Below are 21984 nucleotides of genomic sequence, written 5' to 3' on the forward strand. Positions count from 1 at the left end.
AGTGGTGGTACATCAGCAAGACCTATACAACTCATCCATGACCTATACAACTCATCCTGCCCGCATTGCCTGCTGAAATACAGCTGGTCAATATTGCCCCAAAACTGCTTCCCTCTCCCAGAATTTGGTGCCTTATTTGCTTCATCAGCTTTCCCTGTTGTCCCACACCACAACGCAGTGCTGTAGATCGCTCCTGAGAACAGGCGCAGTGCGGCCACAACCAGCACTTCGTACCCGGGAACAAGCTATGCCTCGCCTGGGAAATGAACCATGGGCGTAAGTGGTCTTTCCTAATGCCTGGCAGTTGTCCCACTCAGGCGTCACCTGCTTCTCCGGCAGCCAGCAGGAAGGACAGGGATCGCGCAGCTGCCGGGGGAACGGCTGTGGGTTTGGCCCTGTGTCCGACCAGCCGTACACAATCAGACATGCTACCAACGAACACTCACAGGTATTCCAAGCAGGAAACATGCTGCGTCCATCTCATCTAGACTTCCAAGATTTTCCATCTCAAAGACTTGGCTAGGTGAATGTTGGTTGGGTTGAGTTAGGTTTTATTTCCTGTATGGTAAATTCAGATGTTTACCACCAGGTTCCTTAAAAAAAACCAGCCAGAGTCAGCCTTCGGAAAGCACACACCTTCAGTCGGCTGTCTGCTCACTTTGGGCCTTTTTCTTTTATCCGTCTTGCCCCTAACCCAGGTCTGCAGATGGGGAGGGATTGAATATACAGTGCCAACAGCCTTTTGGGGGTGTATTCCAAAGAAACGTGGCCAGCAGGTCAAGGGAGGCGATTCTGCCTCTCTATTCCTCTCTTGTGAGACCTCATCTGGAGTATCGTGTCCAGTCCTGGAATCCTCAACATAAGAAGGAGATGGAGCTGTTGGAAAGGGTCCAGAGGAGGCTACAAAGATGATCCGAGGGCTGGAGCACCTTCCATCCAAGGACAGGCTGAGAGAGATGGGGTTGCTCAGCCTGGAGAAGAGAAAGCTCCGAGGAGACCTTAGGGCAGGTTCCGATACCTGAAGGGGCTACAGGAAAGCTGGAGAGGGGCTGTTCACAAAGGCTTGTGGTGACAGGACAAGGGGCGATGGGGATAAACTGGAGAGGGGCAGATTTACACTAGACATAAGGAAGAATTTCTTCACAATGAGAGCAGTGAGGCCCAGGCCCAGGTTGCCCAGAGCATTGGTGGCTGCCCCATCCCTGGAGGGGTTCCAGGCCAGGTTGGATGGGCCTTGGGCAGCCTGAGCCAGTGGGAGGTGTCCCTGCCCATGGCAGGGGGTGGAACTGGATGATCTTTAAGGTCCCTTCCAACCCAAACTATTCCAGCCCTGCAGCACCCAGAGATGCTGCAAGCGCCCGCACTGCACAGCGTGGTGGGAAGTGGGCACATCAGGAGGAAGGGGAAGCACATGCTGTACTCTGGTCTGGAGTAATGCAACAAGGGCTTTTTCTCGGAAACGTGAAGTATGTGCCCAATGTTATCATTGCCATTCAAAAAAAGGGCTACTGTGAAAGCTAAGAAACGCTATCCTGTCCACAATGAGAGGCCATCTGTGAATCACATCCTTCTGTAGATGTGCCAGGAGGCAACACAAAGGAGATTCTCGTCACTATATATGTCAGTAATAGAGTTTCCTGGCAATAAGCGAGGGCACGTGGTGTTTGTCTCATGAGTTCTTTGTTTGCATTGATTGATCCAACTTTATGATTCTCTGATCCATGGAAGGGTGTTGTATGCACTGGGAGGAAAGCATGTTAGTTATAGACTCATAGAACCACAGAATCACCAGGTTGGAAAAGAGCTCTTGGATCATCGAGTCCAACCATCCCTATCTGCCACCAAACCATGTCCCTGAGCACCTCAGTTGTTCCTTTACAGGAGCTTTGCCCATCCATACCCAAGAGGAAAATGAATGTCATGACGGGTTGTCTGCCGAGTCCTTGGCTTTTCTGAGCTGAACAGAGTTGTGTCAGCTGAGAAGAGTGAAGTTGCTCTGGCCCTGATGGCACAATTAAACTCTAATTCTTTAAATATGTGCACTTGGGGCTGTTTGCTCAGTAAAAGTTAGTACATCCTGTGCTACTGATTTCTTCCAGGTTGACTCATATTTAAATCTGATTGTCGCAAGAGAAGAAGAACAAACCTAGTCAGCCAAAATGGTTATAGGAGGAAGAGAGAAATCAATTCAGGAAATATGAATCACTTGAACTTCACAAAATTCCTGAATGGGGAAGCTGGGGTTCAAAGATAATATAAAAAATGTGTTCAGTACTGGAAACAAGCCAAGTCCTGTGGCTCCTAAGTGAGTGTCTCACCACAAGACTTCCTGTCTTCCTCTAAGTAAAGATGCTTGCTCATCTTTCTTGACAAAGATGCTACCCTAATCTTTTTTGTTCACGTAACAGTGCAAAGAAACTTCATATGCTACGTGTCAGCTCAGTTTGTGATGCGAGAATGAAGCAAAAGAGCAACTCCATCATGTATTCTAGCAAAATCCAAAGTAAATTTGGTGTTGCAGTTGATGTTATAGAATAAAGATTTCCTGGTGGGATCTAGGGCGTACAGTGGTTAAAAAGTCAATTGTGCTGCTTTGGTGAAAAGGAGGATTACAGTGACTGGCTTAAAATCGGCTACTTGTCCTGCCCAAGAGCCTTATCCACCACAGAGATCGTGAAGATTTTTATCACAGTGGGATTAAGGCATCTGACAGTAAATTGAACTGACATGAGTGATCCTGAAGCATCCCCTATTCTCTGCCTTGACCCTCTTGGATGTTGCTGACCCTGGAGGGAAAATGCTGAATGGGATTTCTAGCAGCTTGTGACTCAGTGCAGCTTCCAGCCCAGCACATCACAGATTATTAGTGCTTTCCTCAATGTATTGCAGGAGTAATCATAGAATAGTTTGGGTTGGAAGAGACCTTAAAACCCATCCAGTCCCACCCCTGCCATGGGCAGGGACACCTCCCACTGGATCAGGGGCTCCAAGCCCCATCCAACCTGGCCTGGAACCCCTCCAGGGATGGGGCAGCCACCACTGCTCTGGGCACCCTGGGCCAGGGCCTCACCACCCTCAGCGTGAAAAAATTCCTCCTTATGTCTGGCCTAAATCTGCCCCTCTCCAGTTTACACTCCCTTGTCCTATCACTTTTGTCAACATTCCCTCCTCAGCTTTCCTGAAGCCCCTTTCAACACTGGAAGCTGCTCTAAGGTCTCCTCAGACACTTCTCTTCTCCAGGCTGAACAACCCCAACTCTCTCAGCCTGTCCTCGTACGGGAGGTGCTGCAGCCCTCAGATCATCTTTGTAGCCTCCTCTGGACCCATTCCAACAGCTCCATCTCCTTCTTATGTTGAGGATTCCAGAACTGGACACAATACCCCAGATGGGGTCTCTAATAGTAGACTGCCAAGAAATGCCTAAGAACTACAAATATATCACATCTTCCCCTATAAAAAAAGAGCTGACCATTCCCCAGCAGGAGCGAGGCCTTGAGCTTGTGCTAAATACGGTGAAAACATCTGCTCAGTGCTCTGCAGTGGTCAAAAACCCCAACAGATCTAAACCTGGCAATTAGCTGAGGACCAAAACTGAAGACATAATTATGGTAGGACACAAATCCAGGGCTCAGCCACACATTAAGCACTGATTGCAGTTCTGGTCGCCTCACCTCCAACGGATCCATTAGAACTGGGAAAGGCTCAGAGAACAGCAACGTGCTAGAAGCCATCAAGCAGGAGGGATAAGGGTGCCCACAAAGAGCAAAGGATTGTAAGAGCCAGGTTCAAAGCAAACCAGAGGAGGTCATTCCTCATGCAGCAGCACTAGCCCTGCAGAACCCTTTGCAACGGGCATTTGCAAAAACATGTACAAATTTCTCAGAGACTCGAGTAGAAAATGGACAAGTACATGGAATAAAGCCAGTGTGAATTACCAAAGAGACCACAGCCAGCTCGTAAAACCCTCTGAACTGAAAATATTAAAGGCTGGGATATTTGCAGGGGAAAAATAGCAGATAAGTTTGCCATTTCCTAATTTTATAGATGTGCGCTTGCAGCTGGGTTGGAAGAGAGGACACTGGACTACCAGGGGCCTTGGTCTGATGCAGTGTGGGCTGTTACATCCCACACCAGAGCACAAAGCAAAGCTTTTCAGCTGCTGCTGTGCGTCCCACCCGTCTGTCCTTGCTTTGGGCCCGGTGATGTTGAAGGCAGCCGATGGCTGAGAGAGCTTTGGGCGTGCAGTTCAGTCCACACTGCACATGAATCATCATCCGACTGCACCAGGGCAGAGTTACTCAGGGACTGAATACATCCTTCACAAGAGTCGGTATGAATAGCCCTGCGCCTGTCTGCACGTCTCCAGTGCAGGGAATTGGCCGGCAGCAACCCTGCATCCCATTTACCGGCTTCACGCTCTCTAATTAGAGAGAGGCCAGGAAGAAAAACAAGACTGCTCTCTAGGAGGGACCCAGTGAGCATCAGGCAGCAAAAAAATGTCTCTGTTTCAAAGTATGCATGAAGAGAGAAGAAACATGTTAGAGTGATCCAGCGTTACACCACATTGGCCTTGCCATTGCTGAGACAGCTACGATCGCTGCTCTGAGATTAAACCTGTCAGTACGCAGCCCTTGAAACATGCCCAGTCTCTGGGCCTTCTGCCTGAAGAACGTAGGCTCTGATAAGAGCACAATCCGTCTCTGACGCACAGCTGAAGATTCAGGTAGTCCACCCCTTCCACCACGGCTTCTTTGTACTAATTTTGCGCTGCTGTTCCCCTCCTGGTAATTGTCACTCCTTGCTGGAAAGTCTGGCTGAGCGTTTCAAAAACACTTCTCCGAAAGAGGGATGTGGTGCTGGTGGTGGATATTTAGAGCCACTGCTCTGAGCGATCACTAATGCTCACGGACGTACGAGTCTGGGTGAAGAAGCAGGGAGACAGATCTGCTCTCATACACTGACCCTAACGTCGCAGGTCTCTGGTTTCAGGAACAGCATCAGGAAAGACATCCTCCTGAACAGGGTCCATCTTTAAGCAGTGGCTTCTTGGCACGTTGGGTTCATGCCTGCACCTTCGCTGGCCCTTACCGTGTTCTGGAATTTGGCAGGTGCTTCATTACAGTTTCCAGAGTTCTAACAAGAGCTTCCACCCTCCTTCAATGGCACCGATTTCAGCCGATGACAGTCACACAGTGACACAAAGCTTAGCCGAAAGCTTCCCTGGTGTGCAAAGGAAACACCGGGTATTTTAATCGGTAATTATCTCTGTTTACCTGTTATCTTGCAAACTCACTGACTGATGCTCAGGCATGAAGTGAAGTTGTGGTTTGGAAGTCCTCGGGAAACCCCTCACGTCCTCGGTGTGAGCCACCTTTCTGGGGTTGGTCCAGCAAAGAGGCAACACTCTTCAATGGACTTTTTCTCCCTATAGCCTGAGGTGACACCGGCCTCGCTTCGAGCCCTCAGCAGCGGGAAGCTGGGGCTGCGAAAGCCTCCGAGCAGTGAGTGTGACCTGTGTGACCAGAGCAGCCCAGCTCCAGCTCCGAGACTGGTCCAATCTGCTGCAACAGCTGGCATGGGCTGAAGACCCCAATAAGTTCTGATCATCCAGAGGACTTGCGCCAGCCCTTCATCTCCCTGGTACTAATTACTCATCTCTAAAACTTACCACTATTTACATTCCCACCTTATTGTTTCAATGGATATACTGTTTTTTTTTTTCCCTTCCGTCTGTACATCTTTTCTACGTTACAAATGCAATTCCACAATTGCTTTAAACCAATTATATAAAAATCTCTTTCAAAATTAACTATCAAACAGTTTCGTCTACAGTTTATTTTAAATTGCATTCCTAAGGATTTCTTTTACAAGGGTTAAAAATAAAAATAATAAAAAAGAATCTGAAAGCTGACTGAGTTGTGCACTTTTTGTGTGCGAGACAATAGACTGGTGTAGGCCAAATGCCGGGCAAGCTCAGCAGCTGCTGCCAGTAGCGCAGCTCGTCCTCAGTGTGGTGGGAGCTGAACCCCTCGTGTCACCCCTGTGCTGTGGGGACACAGGTCCGTGGCTCTGTGTGACAGAGCGAGTGGGCAGCACGTCCATCCTGCACGGATTTCCAGCCGTCCTCAGCCGCAGTTTCTAGTTAAAGCACTGGGACATTATGTGAGACATTAGGAAGAAATTCTTCTTGCTGAGGGTGGGCCCAGGGTGCCCAGAGCAGTGGTGGCTGCCCCATCCCTGGAGGGGTTCCAGGCCAGGTTGGATGGGGCTTGGAGCCCCTGATCCAGTGGGAGGTGTCCCTGCCCATGGCAGGGGTGGCACTGGATGGGCTTTGAGGTGCCTTCCAACCCAAACCATTCTATGATTCTATAAGCTCAGAGGAGTTCGCTAAAAGGGCTCATGAGGATTTACCCTCCACATCCTTGGCCAGCTGCTCCTCTGCCTGAAGCCGGTGCTGGTGGTACTGCAAGCATGGATAGCAATCCTCCATCAAGCCTTTTCCTTGGGACCATCCCTAATGTCCTCGGAAAATGCCTTTAAACTTACTGTGCTCTGCCGGCTTCTGGAGGTGCCACCCAGGTACGTTCCCCATCCCTCTGCTGCTCCCAGAGAGCTCATGGCTCCAGACCAGAGACAAAACTGGGGTGATACCAGAGGGAAGCGATGCAGAGAAGTGTTCAGAGACGGGGAGCACATCTCCTCCTTCGAGGAGCACTGAGAGCCATTAGTGATCAAACAGAACAGAGAGGAAGAAGACAGGGCTGACTGCCACCGACATTAAGCCATTTTTTCCCAGCTGTTGAGAGAGCTTCCGGGCCAGTTGTAAAAGGCACAGGGTTTATTTCTAGCCCCTACTGCACTTCCATGTCACAATATATAATAGTTACGTACTGGGTTTAGGCGTAGCTGTTAATTTTAAGTCACGCTGATGCCGCACGTGGTTATTGGTGGGGCGAGGTCCGGGGCGCCGGCTGCCGGAGGAGGAAAAGGCCGGTGGTGCGGGGAGAGCTTGGAGCCAAGCCAGACCCAGCGTTATCTCAGCTGTAACCGTGAACTCTTCAACCCTCACAGACGTTGAACAGCTTTGCATTTGTCCCCTCTTTCACGGACTTTCTCTTCGTACAATTCTGGCAGCGCAGGGCTGCAACAGCCACGCTGGTCCTGTGGGATGAGCCCCATGCCTGCCTCCTGCCAGCACACACCGGAGCTTCCCGAGTCCCCCAAGGTTTGCCGGTCCCTCTGGCTGGGACGTGGGTTTGGCAGAGCTGAATGGGTCCCCACCCTCGCTAGGGCCAGACCTCGTGCTGGTGGTACACACGAAGGTGGTGTGGAGCAGGGCGGGTTTCAGTCTGGCCTGGAGCACCAAGCTTGACCAGGAACCTGGAGAGGGCTTCTGCTGTGCAGCCTGACCTCCTAGAGCCCTGGCCGAGCTGTGGGGTGCCCATGAGGCTATGGGGTGCCCATGACGCTATAGGGTGCCCATGACGTGGTTCTCTGGATCCTCCCGGCACTCAGGCACGGCGGGGGGCCGTTGCTCCCGGGCGGGCGCCTTTGGTGGAAAGAGATGCCCCATCCAGAGAAAAAAACCACCCATCTTCAGGTGCCCAACCAGCTATTCTAGGGCACGATTGGTGATGGGGGGTCACCTGGGGCTGAGGCTGTGCCCCCCACCCCACCGGCTCGGGTCCCCAGGAAGCCGCGGGCGAGCTGTTGGGTCAGGGCTGCCCTTGGGCTTCAGCAGACACCGAGTCTGTTTGCAAAAGGATTCAGCAAAATAAGCTGTTGGGTTTCTCCATCCCCCTCCTCATGGGGCCCAGTCACTTAATCTTCCTTTGTCCGCGTGGTATTTAAAGCCTATATTTTAAGCCCACCAGTCCCTTCAGGAGTGCATTATTGGTTGGCTAAACATTATGTGGTTGCCTGCAATGCCACAAGGACCTGAGCTGCACTCTCCTCCAGCACAAAGCCCCTGTACAATGCTGCTTTTGGTAGCGTGCGTGGAGCGGGCGCAGCTATTGGCGTCTGGCGTCTGCTCAGCTTTATTTTGAGGTCTTTAAACACAGCAAACCGGCTTTTTTAGGTCCCTGTGCACAGATCAGGTGGTCACCTGTGGCAATATGTTTACTCACAGATTTTAGCTGCTTTCAGGGAACAGCCTCCTCTAAACATAGTTAGGGCTATTTAAGTAGCTGCTCACAATTACCTCTTGGTTCACACAAACCACCACATATTCCCTCATTGAGCAATCGCTCCTGGAGATACGAGGGCGAAAAGCCACAGGCAACACGCTCTGGGGTGCCTCACAGATTTTTATGATCCTGCTGTAAATGGATGTTGACTTTTGAAGAGCTGCACACCTGGTAGTCTCTGCCATTGTATCAACCTTCAAGCTAGCAGATTCACCCGGCAGTTCAACAGCTGTGAATATCCTTTAGCCTCCTCTGCCTTTGTATTAAGTAGGTGGGAGATAGAGGAAGAAAAGCCTGATTCAGGGATGGATGTGCATTCGACTGGCGACATGGCACGTCCTTTCAGCTCTGAGAAGTAAGCTCAGGAGGACGACCAGGGACAACTTCCAGGAGAGAAGGAATGGGAAAGCCTTGGCACAAAGAGGAGTGGTGAAGCCTGGAAGGTTGGACAACAGCAACAGAGGACAGTGCTCACATCATGATGACCACATTCCTTTCCTTGGCGCCTCCCCTTGCCCCAAGACTAATGGCTCATTTCCCCCATTCCTTGCCCTCTCTCTTCACTGTGTCGTTTCTTGCCTTCTTTCTTTGCCCCTTGACATTCACACTGGCCTCCCAGGCTCCACCCAGGGGGGCAGCTGCTCCCTCTCCATGTCTCCTCGGTCCGCTCATTCCCACCGAGCTCCTCACTTATTCCACCAGCCTGCCCTGTCCACCCTCACAGCGAGCCTGGACCTTGGTGGGTTCAAAAGACTTCTCAGTACCGAGACAATAGAGAGTAGACACAAAAATGCACCTCTCCAGGGATGTGACTGCTTGCTCTTAATCAAAAATAAAGGCATCTTCAGATCTGGGGGATTTTTTCGGTGCTTTCCTGTTACCAGATCATTTGGTCTTGATGAGAACATGCTGCCATTTGGGAATGATGAATTTGCATTTCTCTCGGAGAGAATTTCAGGCAAAGAAGGTTTTGTAGGTGCAAGAGGAACGTGCAATCCATCAATCCATGTAATAATACACGCAAGAACTTTCCTGAGAAACTCTAATACTATTTTCGGATTTTATTATGCTGGGATTTTAGGAGTGATGCAAGAACCAGAAGCTTACACACCTTTGGTAGAAACTCTGCATTCTCTACACACACGTCATTGCTGCCTGACCCACCCTGAGATTTGGGTGCCCAGAGAGAAGAGAGCAAGGGCCAGTGGGTTAGGTCACACCGTGCACTGACCACATCCCTCCAGCTGACACCGTCCCTGCCTTCGCCTGGCACTGTCGTAAGTACAATTTCTCTAATGCTAACAGGGAAATAAGAAACACGAAAGACACAAAAGCTGCTTATAAACAGCTCCCCTCCCTTCCTAAAAATGTTATTAACTATTTCACAATGAACCATCAAACAGGAAACTTGGTGCCAGTTTCCAGTGCTATGAATGCCATTGAAAAACAAAGGAAGCTTTCCAAGCAGAAAAGGGGGACACAAAAAAAGTGTGAGCCATGCAGAAACCCTCCCTGTGTTTCACGTCCCTCCTGCGCCAGCAGTAATGCTATAGATGTACACGTCAATCTGCCCAGGCAAACTTCAGACCTTTTTCCTCTTTGTTCTGCCTTCGAGAGAGCTGAACACAGTCCTTGCACCAGCCCCACTCTGAGATTTAAACACTTTTTTTCCTGGACTATCACAGCCTGAGTCCTGGAGGAGGCTGAAGCAGAGCTGACTGCGAGCAGAATTACAGACAGAGCTACCAACAGAGTCTTTTCTAACCAGCTGTACCAAACGAAAAAAAAATCCCATCACCAATTTTAGGCCTTCTTTGCCACGTTACCTGCATGTCTTGCATGACTTATGCTCCGTCATTTTCTTTGCTGTCAACCAGTCTCATCTCTCCCCCAGCCACCGCAAACCACTGCACGAGAGAGGCGTTTGAAGAATGGTTCTGCGGTGAAGTTGTGTTGGTGTTGTTGGCTTTGCTGCGTCAGCCCCACGGTGAGGGGAGAGGCTGCCTTAGAGCTTAGCCTTCACACCTGTAAATCAGCACGCACAGCTGTAAGTGTCCTTACCCACGAGCAGCAGGACGGCGGCAGCCCGGCTGCAGGAGCGTGCCTGCTAACGATCCCATGGGGAATCGTGCTTTGGGATCAGGGTGGTTCAATCCTGGTGCTGTTATTGCAGTGTTAAGGGTGACACATGAATCGCACAAGTGAGGTGACACAAAAAGAGACATGGGAAGGTGCACACCAACCGTCTCCTCGCTGTTTCGCTGCTGGCTGGCCTCCCCACATTTTTTTTCCGCAAGTGGCCTGCGTGTGGTTTCAGTGGAGAAGTTTTGCAGACTTTCCCCTTTTTTCCTGGCTTAAATAATTTCATTTCTGGGATTCCGGCAAGGCCATCATATTAAATGGATTATACAACTTATTTGCTTGTTAAGTTCAGCAGGACCAGCATTGCCCCTGCAAGGGCTCACGCTAGTCTGAGCAATATTATCCTGAGTCTATGCAAGTGTCGGTGAGCAGAACTCGGCCCCAGCGGGTGCTGAGCTATCAAGTCATCTGGAATATGAGTCTCATTTTCAGAGCAGTGCAATTTTCTCCACAACGATGTTATCTTTGTTCCTTGGCTTCTGGCAGCAGAGCCGCTCACACATGCTATTAGCAGATGGCAGAAGACGTACATGGAATTTGCTCTCAGAGCATTTCTTCCATCCTTCCTCCCAGACTGAAGAAGTGCAAATTCAAGTTAAAAGCTTGTACTAACTACAGCCCTTTTCCAAACAGGGCTACAGAGAGTTAAAAGCAGGCTCCGGCAGAAACCTCTCAAATATTTCAGTTTCTCTGCCACAGTTTAACTACTCAGCACATACCCTCTAGTCAGAAATGCAGGGAGTGCATTTCTCTAAAGCCCTACTCCTCGGTGCCCTTATGTCAGCCTCTTTTCGGGATCAGCTGTTAACAAGCAGGAGGCATTGCAGGAAGGCAGAAACCTTCCACGTGCCCTCCCCCGTGGGCTGAGGCACCCACCTGTGGCCCACAGCCAACTGCCGCCGCCCTGGCAGAGTTTGGTGCTCTCGGTGTAGACCAAAATGAACAGATAAATTTAAGGATGAGGCATGAATGGAGCACGTCTTGTAAGAGGACAGGCTGAGAGAGTTGGGGTTGTTCAGCCTGGAGAAGAGAAGGCTCTGAAGAGACCTCAGAGTGACCTTCCAGTACCTGAAGGGGCTACAGGAAAGCTGGAGAGGGGCTGTTCATAAAGGCTTGGAGTGATAGGATGAGGGGCAATGGGTGTAAACTGGAGAGGGGCAGATTTAGACTGGACATAAGGAGGAATTTCTTCACCATGAGGGTGGGGAGGCCCTGGCCCAGGGTGCCCAGAGCAGTGGTGCTGCCCCATCCCTGGAGGGGTTCCAGGCCAGGTTGGATGGGCCTTGGGCAGCCTGAGCCAGTGGGAGGTGTCCCTGCCCATGGCAGAGGGGTTGGAACTGGGTGGTCATGCTTCACATTTCAACTGTGCTCTCTCGTCAGAGATGGAAATCCCAGTTTCAAGAAGGACAAGGCTTCAGGTGTTGCTGTTTTCAGACCATACTCAGGCCCATCTCTGCAGTTCAGAGCAAAGGGCCGGCACAATAAACGCTGCTTTGTGGCTCTGCCAACACTGAAATAGTGAATTTTTCCTTTTATATGCACCTGTTTCTACCTTCCACTGAAAAAAAGCGCACGGTAGAGGCACTTCTGTGCCAACCGTCGGAATTATTTCCCTAAAAGTGTATTTTCCCTAAAGCGTAATAGAGATCACAGCCGCCAGTAACTCACCTGCTTTGTTCCAGGGTCAGGAGCGCACATTGGAAAGAGCTGAAACTCTGCAGAGAGGGCATGGCCTGACCCTGGTGTGACCGCTGGCGGCCACACAGCCCAGTGGCCTTCTCTGTGCAAAGCAACCGAGGTAAGAAGGGAAGGAAAGAAAATGCACTGGGCAAAACCAGGATACTCGTTATAGTTTTGTACTTGGAGGGGTAAAAAAGCATCTGTCATCTGGCTGAAAAAGCCAAGGACAACGTATTCTATAATTCCTACCTAGCTCCACAAAACAGCTCATACCCAGTACTGTTGATTCCTCAGATCTCCCCTATGTTACCTTCTTTTGAAGTTCAAAGTTACAAAGCTACTCCAACTTGGCTCCATTTATTTGCCCTTTCCTTCCCTTGAAGCAAACATAACCAGTAAAATTCCCAGGTGTATTTCTCTCCTCCCTGAAGTTTCCTTTCTCATCTGCCCTCCTCTATAAAATCAGACCCCTTTTCACACATGGGTGAACCTAGAAAATCATTTAGAGTGGGAGCCGCAACAACCAGTTCAGCAAACATCAGGTAATTGTGCCTTACAGGCCTTTTTGAAGGTCAAAGAATTCTGAGTAATTTTTCCAGCTATTTTCTTTGTTAAATGAAAGCCCACTGAAACCACAAAAGGTGGTTTTGTAAAGCCGCTGACTCGCTGGCCCCAGGAATCCGCCTGCCCTGTCTCCCTGCGTGATTTCCCTCTGTTTCTTTCCAAGTCACCCGTCTCCCCGAGTCACCAATGTGTGTGAAATCCGCAGTGCTCACCCTGCCCCGAGCAGGGTTGAGATTTTCAGACAGTCCTCAGCAGATTCTTCCACTTCTAAGTCACCTCCAGGCTTTGGCATAAAAAGCCTTACTTTCCATTTACAGCGCAATATGAAAAACACTCTAAAAATCACCTCTGACGCAGATGGACAGACAGGAGTGCTCGTGAACCTGTCCCGCTGTGGCTGCTTGCTGTGGGGTTTCTCATCCATCGAGCGTCACAGGTGAGCTCACGCTGCAGCCTTTCCTTCCAGGCACCGGAAATTCCGTTATTACCCCTAGCAAACCGATACACTTTGTGATGATAAATAAGAAACCAAAGCACGGATTGAAATGAACTGACAATCACCCTCAGCAAGTTTGCAGATGACACCAAGCCGAGCGGTGCAGTTGTCACACCAGAAGGATGGGATGGCATCCAGAGGGACCTGGTCAGGCTGGAGAAGTGGAGCTGGGAGAACCTCATGAGGTTCAACAAGGCCAAGGGCAAGGTCCGACACTTGGGTAAGAGCAATCTGTGGTGTCAATCCAGGCTTGGGGACGATGTGATCGGGAGCTGCCCTGAGGAGAAGGACTTGGGGGTGCTGGGGAGCAAAAGGCTCAACGTGAGGCAGCAATGTGTGTTTGCAGTCCAGAAGGTTAACCATATCCTGGGCTGCATCAAAAGAAACCTGCGGCCAGCAGGTCGAGGGAGGTGATTCTGCCCCTCTGTTCCTCTCTTGTGAGACCTTATCTGGAGTATCGTGTCCAGTTCAGGAATCCTCAACATAAGGAGAAGGAGCTTTTGGAACAGGTCCAGAGGAGGGTTACAAGGATGATCCGAGGGCTGGAGCACCTCCCATATGAGGGCAGGCTGAGAGAGTTGGGGTTGTTGGGCTGGAGAAGAGAAGGCTCCGAGGAGACCTTATAGTGACCTTCCATGTGGCTGCCCCATCCCTGGAGGTGTTCAAGGCCAGGCTGGATGGGGCTTGGAGCAGCCTGAGCCAGTGGGAGGTGGGACTGGATGGGCTTTAAGGTCCCTTCCAACCCAAACTATTCTATGATTCTATGGCAAGTGCCACAACTACAAAATGGTGACATAATCCCAGCTTTCATAGAAAACTAGAGAAAGAACATCAAACAAAATTAAAGGAACTTTATGTTCTTTAAAACGTGCAATTTCACCTACAGCAGTAAATAAATCTGCTTTATAGCAAGAATGGAAGCACAGGGGGACTTTGACAGATAAAATTTCTACTTTAGGAGCGATTTTAATTAAATAAACTGGACCTGTTTTCTGAGAAAACAACTTATAATTGAGAACAGAACAATACCGCTTAAGCAGTAAATTCATTAAAGTAAAGGCTTTTTTTAAATTGCAAAACCTAGCAAGGCTCTGGTTTCCTTTTAGGAATGCAATGTCAATAAATGACAATGCAGTGAGTTCCCAACCCCAAACCATTGCTCCAGAGACCACGAAGGTTATGCAGAGGATTCCTTTCCTGCACATAACCAAGTGTCTGGATTAGGCTGAGCGACCCCAGGCTCTGGATTAGGACGAGCCATGCCGCGCTCCTGGGGCTGTCGGGGCTGTTTGTCTCATTGACAGCTCACACAAAAGCCCTTCTATAGCTTGATCCTAAAGGAATGCAGTGTCCAGCAAGATTTAATAGTGACCAGAGTGATGAAGCCCCCGCAGGCGTGTGTTTCCAGGGAACAACAGGATTTAACTGCACGCTGGGAAAAAGTCCCTCAGCAAGGGCAAAGCACAAAAAGGTGAGAGGTACTGTTGGCTTAGAAAGAGAAAATGAACAATCTGATTCAACGCTGGAAGAAATCTGCTCTTCAGTGGCAACGTGCTAGCGCCTGAGAATTAAACTGAGGTCATCTGAAGAGCAAGGAACACCAAAAGCTCTTATGAAGCTCCACAAGGCTTTCCGTGTCCCCCAGATGACTACTGCTGGCTGTGTATCCACGTGGCCCGTTCTGGACAAGTTACTCACTGTCACCCGAATCTACTGCTGTTGCTTTTCCTGGGTGAAGAGTCGTTAAGGCATCTTTATCATCTGCACTGGGCACAGCAGACATCTGCCATGCACCTCATCAGATCTAGGAAACCAGCATTCATTCACTACAGTTGCTCCAGATTTGAGTCAAAGACAGAACCCATTGGTTTTCAGAGCATTCAGATATTTGCTAGATATACTTGTTGCTTTGGAGTACCGTTCAGAGGCAAAATGACTGGAAAAGCTCAAGGATGTCCTCTGGGGCATGTGCTAAGTAAAAGCTAATGAAGATAAAGCGTAGCAGTGCCCTGCTCCTTCCTCCTTTTCCCTATGGCCCTGGACTACTGAGATCTGCTGATTATCTCTGGAGCTTCCACAAAAAGTAACTTCTGCAAGCAGTCATTATTGCACAACGATCTGCATCTCCACTGGGAAAACGCTGCACAAATAAAGATGATGCAAGTGACTCCTCTGTACCGAGCAATTCTGGAGAACACAGACTGCCTCGGGATGCTTTAGATGCTATCAAAGACATAGGGACACAAAATTTGTCTGAGGTTCATCCAGCAGGGTCTCCAGAAGCCGTCATTATCAGCTCTTCAGAGGAGGCAGCGAAGTGCTCAGGGCTGACGGTATCACCGTAGCCACGTTCTTGCAGATAATTGCAAAGATTTCCAGTAGAGGCATCAGACCTCAAAAACATTTCCAGACTTCTGGAAAGTGTTCGCTACTCTCAACATTTTGCAGACCATAAAGAAACAGAAATAATAATTACACAAATGCCATTCCCAAGAGGTTGGTGGGTAAAAAAGCCTGACATTAACCAGACGGGTGGATTATCTCTGAAGCCTTTTAAAAGGCTTAGCTACCTCTGCTGGCTTCCACGTCTCAGCCATCAGCGCTGACTTGCCCAGTTAGATCCACGCTGTGGTTAGCTGAGCAGGGCTGCTTTCACATGCTTTTAGAACTCTCGAGCACAAAAATCCTAGTTTGGGAGGTTTGGTATTCAGCTGATGGATTGCTGCTCTTTGGCCAACAGCTGGAGAGGGGTCCTTCTGCTCACCCAGTGGTTCTCCTGAGAGAATGTCCTCCTCCAATGTCTCTGCAGCAGGCACAGACACCAAGATTCCAGGCATTTCGGAGCCATGCCTCCCTTCATGTTCCTTTTACACCTCAGCCAGGTGGATTATAGCTAAGGCTCGTGGCATACGCAGCTAAGCTGCTGCTGCTAACAACTGTGAGACCAGTTCTCCTAAACCCCATTCGGGACATTTAAGGAACATGACTTAATTAAGTGACTTTCAGACACAAAAATTTGCATAACATCACAGATGCCAACATTCCATTGACCCATCCTGCCCCATGCAACGGTCACAGTAGGACACGCTGCCGCTGAGCAACGCCTGCCAGCCACGAAGCTGCACAGGCTGCATGGGCTGGGAAGACCTTTGGGTGCCAAAAGAGATGGTGGCTGAGCTAGAACTGCTGCGCCCCAGGAAGGGGAGGCAGATGAGAGAGCCTGAGATGGAACGAGGAGTTTTCAGGGTGGTTTTGTCAACAGGAAAGGGACCAGGTTCTCCTGGGCTGGGGCTGAAGACACAGCACCTTTTGCAGCTGCAGGAAGAATCACCAGCCCTCTCCTGCGGTGAGTGGGACGGGAAAGCCCCGGCTGAGAAAATAAGAAGAAATAAGAAAAAGTTATATTCGTTCTAATAATTTCTAATCTTATAGCTGTCCATCACACGTTCACACCCACAGGTTTCCCTACTGAAGTGCAAACACATCTTTTAATCAGGCCTTTCTGCAGGTTTAAAGAACTGCTGCTCGACATGCAGCACTCTCTCCCCTTCGTGCCTGCTTTGATTTCTTGATGCAAGTCAAGATCCCCTCCAACGGCATTTATCTTGTACTTGTGTTTGGAATGAAATATTTCATAACATCCACATGAAGATCTATTTTGAGTAAATGTGAAATCCTATAATTAGAAAAAAATAGAGACCAAACCATTTCAGCATTCTCAGACGACAAACATGTTGTTTGGTCCCGTTAATAGCAGTCTAAAACTATAAAATATACGGTATATTTGCAATATTTATATTTTATATATATATAGTATTTGTTAAAGGCACATTGTCCTTTAAAATCAGTTATATTTAATACCTTTTGGTTACTGTGTACATTTACAAACTGCAGGAAATCACACGATTTGAAAAACACAGGGAATAAAATAATATTTGTGACTATTAGCGCTACAAGAGCACGGCATCTCGATACCAGATCTCAGCTTGTATCCCTCCCTCCCACAAAACATACTTATTTTGTAGATTACTGAGTGGTTTGGGGTCAAAACATAGTCCAAGCTGGAAGAGGTGTGGCCCATCTCTCCCAGTCTGCACGGGGGGTGAGCAAGAACCCCCAGGCAGCCCAGGGGCTGCGATGGCTTTGGCAGGCAGGGCAGGAGTCTGTATTTAGCAGAAACGGACCTCTCCCTGTGATAGCAACCCCGACCTGGCACCGCCTGGCAAGTACGCGTTCCCTGTATAAGTATGGATATCTCTTATGAGTAATAGGCTGATTTCTTCTGCTGGGCTGGAAACCAGGAGTTCTCTCTAACATCAGTAATAGTTCATTCATGGTTTCAGTGGCTCCTACATGGAAGGAGCGTAAGGGAAGAGGCTCCCTGCACTTGGTGAGGCTGCACCTCGAATCCTGCGTTCAGTTTTGGGCCCCTCACTCCAAGAGGGCATTGAGGGGTTGGAGTGCGTCCAGAGAAGGGAACGGAGCTGGGGAAGGGGCTGGAGAACAAGTCTTACAAGGAGTGACTCGCGGCCCTGGGGCTGTTTAGCCTGGAGAAGAGGAGGCTGAGGGGAGACCTCATCACTGTCTACAACTGCCTGAAAGGAGGGTGTGGGGAGGTGGGTGCTGGCGATAGGACAAGAGGGAATGGCCTCAAGCTGAGCCAGGGCAAGCTCAGATTGGACATCAGGAACAATTTCTTCACCAAAAGGTTTCTTGGGCACCGGCAGAGGCTGCCCAGGGAGGTGGGGGAGTCCCCATCGCTAGAGGGGTTTAAAAAAAAGGTAGATGAAGGGCTTGGGGATATGATGTAGTAGTGGACAGGTTGGGCTCGATGATCTCAAAGGTCTTTTCCAACCTAGGGAAAATTCTATGAAGACAGAGGGCTCTTGCAGGGAGAGCAGCAGCAGACCCCCAGAATTACTGCTGACCAGAGAACCTAGCTCAGAAGGGAAAGGGAAAGTATTAATTAGGATTAAAGGGAAGTAACTGGCTTAGTATAATACAACAGCTGTTCCAAAGGGAATGCCATATTTTCTAGCTGCAATCCCTACTGTCAGATCTCTGTGTTATACTTTGGGTATTGGCCAAATTGTGCTGGCTGCAGAATATTCTCCATTACTGTAAGTCACTGGGAGAGGGGCAGAACTGTCTATATTTAGTCCACCAAGTCCCTCACGGTAATCTTTACTCCCTCTTTGTTTTAGCACTCTATTTTTACCTCACATATTCTGCAACAGGTCTGGACACTTGAAGAAGGCAGGCTGCCCTCTGCCCAGAAGAATCCACCGCCACACCTGGAGTTTGTTTTGAATTTGTTGCTTTCTTCCTTTCTTTATGTGTGGGTTTTCTTATAAAATGAGCTATAAAAAAATATTCCAACCAGAAAACAGCAGACCTGAACTGGAAAGCAAATGATGAATCAAACGGTGGTAGTAGAAAAGAAGGAAAGGGCTAACATTTGTAGTGCAATTTTGCCTCAAATTTCAGTCGCAGCTGTGCTTGTTTAAGATTACAAAGGCACATTTGAAAAAGGAAGCAAAGGATCTGTGTATGACAGACACGAATCATGAGAGCAGTGTTGCCAGACTGAGACAGGAGCAGTATTTGCTGCGTACCTTCGCCCTCCGTCAGCCAGGCTCTCTGCTGTTCTCACAATCAACATTCAGTCAGGAAAGCGGCTCTCTCAGGAAAAAGGGTGGAAAACTTGGCACCACATAAATAAGACAGTCATATGCTTCTCATTGCAAGCCAGGGTTATTTCTGAACATCTGATCTCTACGTGATTTGAAACATGGGCTAAAACACTGACATTAATTGGCATTTTCTATTAATATAACCATCAGGAACACTGGTTTGCACTACTAATCAATCTGAACAAAAGTCATAGAATCGCTAGGTCGGAAAAGACCTTTGAGATTGAGTCCAACCATACCTGTCAACCACTAAACCAGATCCCCGAGCATTTCATCTACTTGTCTTTTAAACCCCTCCACGGATGGGAACTCCATCACCTCCCTGCGCAGCCTCTGCCAGGGTCTGAGAACCCTTTTTGTGAAGAAAGGACCCCAGGATCAACTCGAGGTGCTTCCCTTCTGATAGGACTGTGCCTGCCTCCTCCCTGAACCGATGGAGCAGAGCTCCAGTGCACTCAGAAAAGGGATCAAGGCTGCCACAGCACATGGAGTGCTTTGCTCTTGCCCTCATGCTGCTGCTGGACCACTCCAGCCCTGAGCCTGACCATTCACTCTGTTTCCTCCAGTTCTCCTCAGAAGGAACCCAAACCCAGCAGAACATCTTTCCTTTCCTCTAGCTTTCCCAGTGTGGGGACTCAAACACAGTGGTGATGCGTACGCTGCTCTCCCCTGCCATCCTTGAGAGCACAGGCAGTGCCAGGAGCTCTGAGACAGATTTCCTTCTGTTTGTTCTGATCCCTTTCTGCTTTCTCCTAGGGTGGGAAGAGCAGGAAGAAGAGGTGAATTCAGAGGAAGAACAATTGCGAGAACAGTCCCGGAGCCATGTCCCCTCCCAGACAGCACAGAGGTCTGCGTTGTTCCCCACCTTCCCTGGTGCTGTCCTTAGGATGCTCCTCAAACAGCATCTTATGGGCAGGTGTGCACTGAATCATAGAATAGTTTGGGTTGGAAGGGACCTTAAAGCCCATCCAGTTCCAACCCCTGCCATGGGCAGGGACACCTCCCACTGGCTCAGGCTGCCCAAGGCCCATCCAACCTGGCCTGGAACCCCTCCAGGGATGGGAGCTTCGCTGAAGACCTGGAGCAGGCAGCTGCTGCTCCTGCCGTGTAGAGACCTCCCGTATGGAATGATATTTCATACAAAACCTGCCCTCACATCTCTTGTCTTCCTGGCTGCCGCTGCTGGATGCGCACTGCGGGAAAGGAGAGGCAGCGCAGCACCGTGGAGGGAAAATGCGCAGGACATTCAGGCCCTGCCAGCTGTGATCAGTACTCTCAGAGCCCTTTCCACGCTTTGGATCAAACTTTGTGTGGATTCAAGATCTACAGATCAAAGTGATATTCCCCATTAAAGAGGGATCCAATAGTGATGCTTTTCACCAAGCAGGAAAAGCTTGAAGAGGAGCACAGGCAAGGAGGAGGGAAGAAATACCTTTTGGAGAAAAGCTCCAGGGCTGCTGGCAATATGAAATGCACAACCTTGAAGCCAGTCACAGCACGAACAGCACTCTGGAAAGAAAGAAAAAAGGTTGAGGAACATCTCTGAGCAGTGTGGAGCCACCTTACCCCAACAAGAAACTGCCAGCAGCAGCAGGTAGGAAACTTCAATTCTTGTTCATCTCAATAGACAAGAAAAGAAGAGATCAGAAAAAAACCCAAAACCAGAGAACAAGGAATTTTCCTGGGAGCAAGGAGCAGCGTATAGCAGGCTTGGGACTACAACACAGAGTTTCTCTTCCCTTGCAAAGGGCTTTGCAGGTCCTGCATGTTTTTAAGCTCCCCTGGGGTTGTTTGCAGCGTGATGGCAACAACAGGTTGAAGCGTGTTCCTTGTTCACGGTAACTGAACTCAACCCTTTAAAGGAGCTCCCTCGTGTAAGACCCAGCAGAGCTGTAGCTGAAAGCCCTTTCTTCCCAGCACTGGAGGGACGTGGGTCCTCCCTTTCCGGCCCATCCTGTGGTTGTATCTATAGACAGCTTTGGATGGACCTCTGTCATCTGCCTGTGCAAGGAGCACATTCCTGCCGAGGATTTATTTTAGACACCTGGCACTCCCTTCAGAGTAAAGTGAATTCCTGCACAGTGGGACAGGAGTACCAGGCACTGAGATGCCTGCATCCTTTTCCACTGCCTCGCTCCCTGAGCTTAAATTGAGAGCACAGGTACCTCTGCTTGGCTCTAGGCTGAGCAGCTCACCACAGGGAATGGGCAGAATGACTCCAGCACCGATCGGCATCGGCCAAAACACAGCAGTGAGGAGATGCAGGGACACGCAGGGTGAAAGAGGGGTAGTACAGGGAGGGTGGGGAGAGAAATTATTTCAGAGCTGGAGCTAATTTTATAGAATCTGGCTGTTAAATAAAGAACCACAGTGTTTTTTTGATTCTGCTTATTGAATTAAGTCACTCTCCTGCCACCCGGATTACTCCAGCTGGCTGAACAATCCGACACCTCTTTTTAGAAAAGAATTTGCTCCCATGACCAGCTCAGTCTGACGGCCTTCCTACCCATCCCATCCCCTGCGCCACGCTCCCGGGGACAGCCAGGCACCACAGCTGGAAACAAAGCCCTTTTATGGGAAAGTTCTATCGAATTCAGGAAAGACTTGGAATAGAAATGCAAACTCAAAGCATTTCTACGTTGAAGGCCAACAGCCTCATGGATTGGTTCTTACAGTCTAGCACTTCTTATATATTTGTTTTAATGTAAAAAAAAGCATAATTCTTTTGCATTCAAATGTAAAAAGAAACAATTTCATTATTACATATTAATAATTTTGGTGCATGAGGTTTCTCCTTGGTTTCTGAGAATGGTGGTTATGGAAATACTCAAATCAGTCTCTGACGCCACGTAAGGGCTCCCTTCAGCCGGTGTCGGCGAGCGTGGCACTGCCAGCACGGCTACGCAGGGGTGGTGGTGGTTGTACCACGCAGCACTCATAGCTGAACACGGACCAGGTCTTTCTGGTGCTAGGGGTGATTCTTGCACCCTCAGAGACAGCCCTTGACCCAAACAAGTCTGCCAAGGAGAAGGGAAGTTAGTCTGTGTTTTATACAAGGGAGCAGACACAGAAAGATTGTCCACGTTACCTAAGTGAGACTGCGGGAAAGCTTTCGATAGATTAACCGGAGGATACGTCTGCTAAAAGGAAACAGAGAGCTACTAAGCTCCATCTTAACTTCTTTACTGTTAGAGTTTCGTCGCTGTGCATTCTGAACACC

The 21984-nt window shown here is 49.3% G+C and overlaps 1 protein-coding gene across 8 annotated transcripts in view; it reads right to left on the bottom strand.

Moving 5' to 3' along the window:
• Positions 1-13798: 13798 nt before the first annotated feature.
• The window catches only part of LOC128852993 (uncharacterized), a 63239-nt gene continuing 55053 nt past the window's right edge, over positions 13799-21984 (bottom strand). For 2 of the 8 annotated variants that reach the window (XM_054074008.1, XM_054074006.1), the window contains 4 exons: positions 21853-21901; positions 20197-20273; positions 19423-19516; positions 13799-16441 (listed from right to left, as the gene is read on the bottom strand). In XM_054074008.1, the coding sequence (XP_053929983.1) occupies positions 16098-16441; positions 19423-19516; positions 20197-20273; positions 21853-21901 (564 nt within the window). In that variant the 3' untranslated portion in view covers positions 13799-16097. Of the gene's footprint in view, positions 16442-17906; positions 20274-21852; positions 21902-21984 lie in introns of those variants that run through there. The other 6 variants (XR_008451161.1, XR_008451162.1, XM_054074007.1 and 3 more) reach the window with 5 other exon arrangements.

The sequence above is a fragment of the Cuculus canorus genome, chromosome 9, assembly GCF_017976375.1.
Source record: "Cuculus canorus isolate bCucCan1 chromosome 9, bCucCan1.pri, whole genome shotgun sequence".
In the NCBI taxonomy this organism is placed as follows: Eukaryota; Metazoa; Chordata; class Aves; order Cuculiformes; family Cuculidae; genus Cuculus; species Cuculus canorus.